General features: G+C 35.1%; 2 protein-coding genes across 2 annotated transcripts; one reads left to right on the forward strand and one right to left on the reverse strand.

Annotated features, from left to right (window-relative positions):
* The first annotated feature begins 482 nt into the window (after positions 1–482).
* LOC131643327 (TIP41-like protein) lies at positions 483–5,026 on the forward strand. The gene is made up of 8 exons (XM_058913520.1): positions 483–693; positions 842–1,027; positions 1,172–1,262; positions 1,451–1,561; positions 1,856–1,915; positions 2,019–2,060; positions 2,349–2,477; positions 4,830–5,026. The coding sequence occupies exons 1-8, from the start codon at positions 551–553 to the stop codon at positions 4,932–4,934; spliced, it is 867 nt and encodes a 288-aa protein (XP_058769503.1). The 5' UTR covers positions 483–550; the 3' UTR covers positions 4,935–5,026.
* Positions 5,027–5,391: 365 nt separating this feature from the next.
* On the reverse strand, positions 5,392–7,402 carry LOC131643328 (zinc finger protein 4-like). The gene has a single exon (XM_058913521.1). It carries the CDS (start codon positions 6,874–6,876, stop codon positions 6,292–6,294), a length of 585 nt encoding a protein of 194 aa, XP_058769504.1. The 5' UTR covers positions 6,877–7,402; the 3' UTR covers positions 5,392–6,291.
* Positions 7,403–8,191: the final 789 nt, after the last annotated feature.

Below are 8,191 nucleotides of genomic sequence, written 5' to 3' on the forward strand. Positions count from 1 at the left end.
CAACCTTTTACTATAATTGTTCCACACAAATGTAATGTTATGTTACGTGCTAATGTGTTTTTACCATGACTAATAGCTCGTGGTGGTAAAAAATACACATACAATCACACACTATTTTACTACGAGCCATTGTCCGTAGTATAATATTTTTTCTAATCGTGATAAAATATATATTTGGTAATAGTGACAATTGATATTATATATTTTACTTTTTAGGATGAGTTGTTTAGAAGAAATTTATCAAATTAACCAAGTTCCATATATATTTTTTTAAAAATTCCCATACTTTTAAATTTGGTTGAATACCTATTTATCATTTAACTATTTAATATTATTTTATTATCTTAATAAATTTAAAATTTATACTAGTTTTATTTGATTATTCAACTATCCAAATTGAATAAAAAACAGACTAAACAACCCGACCCAACCCGACCCGTATACATACCCATTCATGTTCTCTCTTACTCGATTAATCACTGATCCAGTAACTTTTTATTTTTCGGACCAAAAATAAAAATCTCGAAGCGCGAGGGAGAAGGAAGCAACGATGGAATTGGAAGTCGACGATAACGACTTGAAAGCCGCCGGCGCCGAAATCTTCGTCGACGGTGGCCGGAGAGGCATCCGCATCCATGGCTGGTCAATAGAGTCTCGTAGGAACTCCATACTCAACTCCTCAAACGTTCAAGAGTGAGTAATTCTTGCATCACACAATCAACACAAATTCCTCTAACCTCGAATCGTAAATTTCTATATGCTGGTTAGGAATTTTTATTCAATCTTGTGAAATTTTTAAATTTTTGTTATTGATTTGTTTCCGTGTTGTTTGCGTTTGCAGGTGGGAAAAGAAACTTGTGACTTCGCATTTACCAGAAATGGTTTTTGGGGAAAATGCTTTGATTCTGAAGCACTTGAATAGTGGAACTAAAATTCACTTTAATGCATTTGATGCTCTGTGTGGCTGGAAACAGGAAGCTTTGCCACCTGTTGAAGTCCCGGCAGCGGCTAAATGGAAGTTTAGAAGGTAAAAATTTGGAGTATTTTGATGCAAAATTGTACTTTCATGTTATATATGTTTTGATCGAATTCTTGTTGCTTTATAGGAAAATTTTATCGAATATGAAACTGAATGATAAATTTGTTATTGTCTGTGCCATCTATTGTGCAGCAAACCCTTTGAAGAAATAATATTAGATTATGACTATACATTTACAACACCTTATTGTGGAAGTGGTGCTATTGAGATTGATAAAGATCTGGTATGTATCCCTTTTCATTTATTTGAGTTGTTGCCCTATATTATTTTTTGTAGTACGAGTTTTTGCTAGAAAATGTAGTTTGTGCATAACTATCAGCTACCATGTTAGGGCTTTAGTAAGAAAATCTGAAAAATCCCGTTAATATTAGTATTATGCTGTTATTCAAGGTATTTAATTTTTTATGGTAGAATGGGAGAAAGATATCTGAGGAAACTGGCAATCTCCGTTGGGAAGACTGCAAGGAACAAATTGATTTAGTTGCATTGGCATCCAAGGAGCCTATACTTTTCTATGATGAGGTAGGCTGTAATTAACCATAAATGATTACTTAGCAAGCCTCTGTAGACAGGACTGTTTTAGTGAACAAATCTTCTTGTGTTTAAACTCCACCGGTTCTTTACTGTTGTGCTTCATTTTTACAAGTTGACCATGCAATTCCTTACTTGTGAAACATGCTACGTGTTTATTAAGAATGTCCCAGAACTGTAGTATATGTGTTTACTTTCCTGAGTGTTTGATATGCAGTAAATTGTCCATTTTTTCTTCTTTGATGGTATTTCTATTTCATCAAAATGAATTCTCATCATGAGCAGGTGGTGTTATATGAAGATGAACTCGCTGATAATGGAGTATCACTTCTTACTGTAAAAGTGGTAAACACTGATTTGCTTTCTTTTGTTGACACAGAGATCATTTTTTGCTGTGCAAATTACTATGATTTTCAATGACTAATGATGCCACTTTTTGGTTTTATAGAGAGTCATGCCAAGTTCTTGGTTTCTTCTCTTGCAATTCTGGGTGAGCTGCTCCCTCTTCATATACTAAACTTCTTCATAAAGTTCTTTGAGTGAAGCTATGCTAAGCGAATTGCTTATTGCGTTGTTATTATTCTTATTGTTGATTTTGTGATTGTTTATCATAAATGATAAATGATAAAATATATGATACTGAAGTAATTGCTAAGGATCTATAATGCTTTTGACTGACTTGGATATTAATGTCACTGTGTCAGCTACACATTTACACACTTCACTGCTCTTTCCCTAAACTTGCAATTTTTTTCTGGTTGATTTGGGACTGTTACAGCTTAGAGTTGACGGAGTGTTGATTCGACTGAGGGAAACTCGTATGCACTGTGTATTTGGTGGAAGCACAAGTCCTGTTGTACTTCGGGAGAGCTGCTGGAGAGAATCTACTTTTCAAGCATTGTCTGCGGTAAGTTTGTGCTATGCATCACATGATATGTTCCTTATGTGAATTCTGAATGTAAATTTCATTGGCCGATGTTGACCTGTGTAAAGAGAGTGAAAGTGGGTGCATCCTTGTCTACCATAGGAGTTGTTTTGAAAAAACTGTTTTCCATGCTTCTTTTTTTGTTCAAGATCGTGAAAGAAGTGCTTTGGAAGCTTATGGTTTAGCTATTTAGCACTATCGATTCTACTTCTATCTCTGGCGTTCTTATAACACTCACCAATCATAGGTAAATGAAATAGTTAAAACTTACTCTTGTGAGAGAACCATTTTTCTTTGCAGGGATTCTCATTGAATTATTTATACCTTAGGTAATGTTGACAAACTCTAACGTTTCGTTGCTGAAATCATGTTGGTATTAAGGGTGTTCATGATTTAGATTAGAATCCAAACAACAACCCAAAAAATGGATTGGATTTTGTAACAGTTTTCAAAAACTGGTTTTAGAAAATAGAACCGGTTTCATAATCGGATTAATTCAATATAAACCGGTTTGGTTCAAATTTATATGCAACCAATTAAAAAGCTGTCCAAACCAAGAAAATGAAAATCTAAAAACAACTTTTGTGTTCAAATTTATATTCAACATAAACAACTTTTGTGTTGCCTATGGTGTTCTTGAGGGATCAAAAGCAAAAGGATCTAAAAAAAGTTATCATTGAATAATATAAAACAGTATGATAAAACAGGAATACTCATCATGAAGGATCTTAGAATGCATGATTCATGATTGGATTTCTGCTCATCAATAAAAACGACTCAGATCTCAAAGAAGATCGCATACTTGTCCCAATCTGCAAGCTCAACGGTAAATGAAGCTTTATAAGGATTTGGCGATTTATTCTCGAATTTGCTTGATGAATGTTACTCAAGTGCCGAAGTAATATTTGTGGCTTGTAAGGTTTTATGGATGCAGCACAGTACATGGTTCACAGAGAAGAAAATGGGGCAAATTGGTTTCAGTTTTTGTTGGTTCTATATTTAAAGTTTTATCCGATAAATGGAGAATAAACGGGGAATATGATCAAAATCATATTTCTATCAATTTTTAGGAGATTTTATGATCTGAAATTTTAGAGAGACTTTAGAATATTGAGGAGAGAGTGTGGGTTTAGCAAAAGTGATGTCTCACTAGTCACTACCACCATTTGAGATTTTGTTTTTCAAAAATTGAGATATTTTTTCTATGTATAACATTTTTAAATATAGTTTTATTTTCGGTTATGGGTATCCAACAACTTGGATATGGATGTCCGACAGAATCAAAATATGGACTGGGAATTAACTTATCCTTTTTTTTTTTGTAATCGGATATGGATATCTCACTTATCCTATTAAAATGAATACCTCTAGTTGGCATAGTACGTGAGTACTTGAACACTTGATTTAGAGAAGGATTTGTGGAACCTCTCATTTTTATATCCAAGAACTTGTTAGTGTAGTAATCTATTATAATGCTCTAAAGAGCTAGCTGATTATGAAAGATAGCACTCCTTTAAGCTACTAAATCAAAGGCAAGCTGCCTTTGCACTGATCAATAAGTAAGAGGATACTTAACACCCACTACTCTAACTCAGAATGCTCCAAACTAAAGTTGAATATGTGCTATATTAAATGATAATTATAACTTATAAGTGCTCGAGAACAATTTTGTTAGAAAAAGTTGACAAAAGAGACATCAACTCAGTACCCAAATGATATTTAATACTCCATTACTCTTATTATAAGGGTGTGTATATACCACTAATTCAATTGAAAATATATCATGCTCTTAACCCATTGAAATGCAAGGGTGAATAATACACTCTTACTCATTTTAGAGTAGTTTTTTTTCTCTCCCGAGGAATCTCTATTATTGCTCATTCTTTCCCTTGCAATCTGTTCAACTCAAAAGTGTCGATGTTCAAGCCTTGTGACAGTTACAGCCATCTGAATACCCAGTGGTTGTCAGCTTCTGATAGACCCGTATTATATTAGTTTTAGTTTCCCACCGCTATGTTTTCAGATGAAACAATTAGAGGTAGAGGAATACCTAGAAAAACTATAACAGGAACACTATTAAGAAAGATCTCGAGATTAACAAATTGGATAGAAGCATGGTCTTGGATAGGATATTATGGCGGAATTTGATCCATGTAGCCAACCCCACTTATTGGGATAAAGCTTGGTTGTTATTGTTGTTGTAGTATGTTTTCATTTTAGTCTTTTACTGTTCTTATTTCTCTTTCATTAAGGTGTATTATTTACAATTAATAAATATTTATAATTTAATGCCGTATTTCTAATTGTCCTTGACTGTCTGATTGATTGATGCAGAAAGGGCACCCTTTTGATTCTGCAGCGTATAGTGATCCCAACATCATCAGCCAGAAGCTCCCTATTGTCAAGCGCGCGACCCAAAAGCTTGTATTTTCCTCTTAAAGTTATAAGGCTGTAAATGTCCTTCAGGGATTCTGATAAATTGTTATCTTGTTTATATTTTATTCTAACTTATTCCAAGACTGTTGAAATCATTACTTGCTTCTTATGGGATGAGCTCAGGTTGAGATGCGTGCAACAATTGCTTTGTACTTTTACAGAATGTGGGGGCTTAAACTTGCGGAGAAGGTAATGTGTGTAACTGAGCAGACACTCGCATGCTAACCATTTAAGGATGGTTTGTTTGGCTTACTGACAAACTTCACATCCAATAGTTTGGCTCATTTTCCAGTATTATTAGTGTGTTTTATTCAGGAAAAATTCTTTTAAAGCAACTGAAATGTTGAAATGTCTGGCAGATATCACTTGTCTTCCAATTATATTGCTTTTGGATAACAAATCATGTTACAGGCTTACCAAATTATGAATTCTCATACTCTTCATATGCTTACATAATTTTTGTGTCCATTCATATTTGACATTGCTCACTTGACTCACTTTCAACATAGTTATAATTATAGAGAAAGCCCCATAAATTTTGAATAGGAATAACATACTGACTTTGAAGTACTGAAACAAATATATTTCTTTTCCTGTCTACTGACGGGTGTTAGTAAGCATCCACTCACGAGGCTTCAAAGTTTCAACTGTGTTTATCTATTGAAATTGAAATACATCTTAGTTTGCTGATTTTAGATTTGAAGCTCTCTACCTATATGGAAGCATCCCTTCTTGAAAACACCAAACATTCAAATGCTGGATAATAGATTTGGATGTTTGAGGTTGAGCTATGAAGATTGGGTGGTTGAGATTTTGAGCTGTCAATTTGTCAAATCCAACCTCTATCGATCGGTTGATTATAGGAACTATTGATTGTTGTGAACCCAAATCCCAAATGGTAAAGTGCTTGCACTAGTCCTTGCAGGCAAAATTTTAAACATTATGTTTATGTTAACTAAGAGTCTAAGACATTGTTTGGAAGTCAGCTTTTAAGGCCAGGTAGCTAAAGTCTCACATTTCCTAGGTTAGTAACAATGTAACATATGTAAAGTGAGCACTGCACATCAGGAACTACTTCAGGCATTAAGTAACTACTATAGATAGCTAGGGTGTTATAATTTGGTTTTTATTGCGCTTAACATGTAGTCATTTACATACAGTAGAAACTATAAATCACTAAATCTCCTATCATAACTATGCAGTACCATTTGGTAAGTTATTTGACTCTTCCAGATCAAGGGTCTCCTACCTGAGTAAGTGTCATGCTTATATTTTGATGAGTATTTGTCCTGCTTCGATCAATGAAAAAGCTCGTCAGGCTGAAAAGGAGGATAAGACGTCAAGGGGAGCCAACAAATTATCAGAGTCTGAGGTCTAAATCAAGCTTGAGTGATTCCTGTGGTGGCTGGGGCTGTTGTGAAACCATACGAAAGCTACCTGGCCACACCTGGTCTGCATGATATTCAGACGTGAAAGGTGCACATGCCATTCCGAGCCCTGCTGCATATGTTTCTTGAAAGCTTGGAACCACCATAGTTCCTCCTTTACATGGCTTATGCACTAGTGAATGAGCCTGGACACCAAGTGATCGAAACATTGGATTATTCATGGACATGCTCATTAGTGCCATCGTCCTCTGACTCTGAGATTGATATCTTCTGGCTGCACCTCTTTCCCTTTTGTGAGCATTCTGATGACCTCCTAATGCTTGTGAACTAAAAAACTTTCTCATGCAAAAGTTGCACGAGAAAACTTTGGCCGGTCTTGATTGTGAATCAGGGTCTTCAGCTGTCAGGAGTGAACTGCCTCCTAAGCTCAAGTTTAACCACTCTTTGGGGTTGTCGTCATGTTCACTTCCATCATCGCTGTTCTTATCTCTGTTCATCACTTCACCTGGTTGTTCCTTGGCTGTTGCTGCAAGAGTTGTTTCATCTCCCTCGATCATCCTGGATGCGTTCTCGTGTTCAAGGTAAGTTGAGTAGATAAGAAAATGCTTATTAGAATCCCTTTTAAGGTTAGTTCCAAATAAGAAAAAACTAACAGACAAATGTATCAGAGTGTAATGGAAGTTAGATGGGATGTTATTTATTTTATGTCATCCCAATCAGTAACCCCACCCAGTGATGCTTGGTTCTGTAGGGAACGATGCTTATGTCATCTTCACTGTTAAACCCCCTTTCAAGCTCATGATTCCCCACTACAATCTTTTATCCTTTTTCCTCTTTTCTCCTTACGAATTCCCAACCTTTCTTGGCTAACTTAGGAATAGCCATCTAAATATATGGTTGACAATGCTAAATCTTTCCATCTACTGTCAAAATCGAAATCGAATCACAGTTTATTTGAACTGCCTGCCAATATATGCTTACCCAATTTCACAAATCTTTATCTACTATATACTTTTTGAGTAGGATGTGTTTTCAAGATGGAGTCTTGATGTTTATCCACTTTGGTTATTGGAATATGAATTAGTTGTTTATTTTAACCTTTTATATTCCACTTGATAGTGAAGTAGGAAATGACTTGTGAGCTTTGGCATATATATACATATAAAGTAGAGTTAGGTTGGCTTTTCATTGCTTTTTGATATGATGTTTTGTGGGGAAGATTGGCACCATGATTGTACCAATAATGTTGATGAAAAGTTGGAAAGGAGATAACATGGTCTGTTGCTATTTTAGAGCATATGCCGAGTGTTTTCTTGTTGGGGCATATTATTATTAGTGTTCATTCCTCTTCAAACTTGTACTAGTTGGCAATGTTATGTACAGTGCCAAAGATGCATCAAGGACCCATTTGCACATAGTTTATCCATTTTAGTGGTCAAGGATATGTAGCCACTTGTACTTTCTTTTCCCTCACTAGCGGAGCAAAATTCCACAATTCTCCTGTGATGTAAAGGTGGTTGTTCTCTTCACATTTACTCTGAAAAAGAACACCTCACAAGACACCAACCAATCAGAGGATAGCTTTGTGGAATGTAAGCTAGACATGGAAAGTTTGTTCTTGCATTGTATAACAAGGAATTCAAGGAACAGAAATCATGTCATGGCTTTGATGATGAGACTAATCAAGCAGCAAAGTTAAACACGGCTACAAATTGAACAATTTCATCGTCATCAAATAGTTATTTTAAAAGGATTATTCTAGTGTGTGCAGCCAACAGTACTCCCTCCTTTCCAAAAGTGTCACTTTATCCTATAAGTTGTTTTAAAATTAATATCATTTTTACTTTTGATTATAAAATTAATTTTTTTCTG

This window comes from Vicia villosa, linkage group LG1, assembly GCF_029867415.1.
Source record: "Vicia villosa cultivar HV-30 ecotype Madison, WI linkage group LG1, Vvil1.0, whole genome shotgun sequence".
In the NCBI taxonomy this organism is placed as follows: domain Eukaryota; kingdom Viridiplantae; phylum Streptophyta; class Magnoliopsida; order Fabales; family Fabaceae; genus Vicia; species Vicia villosa.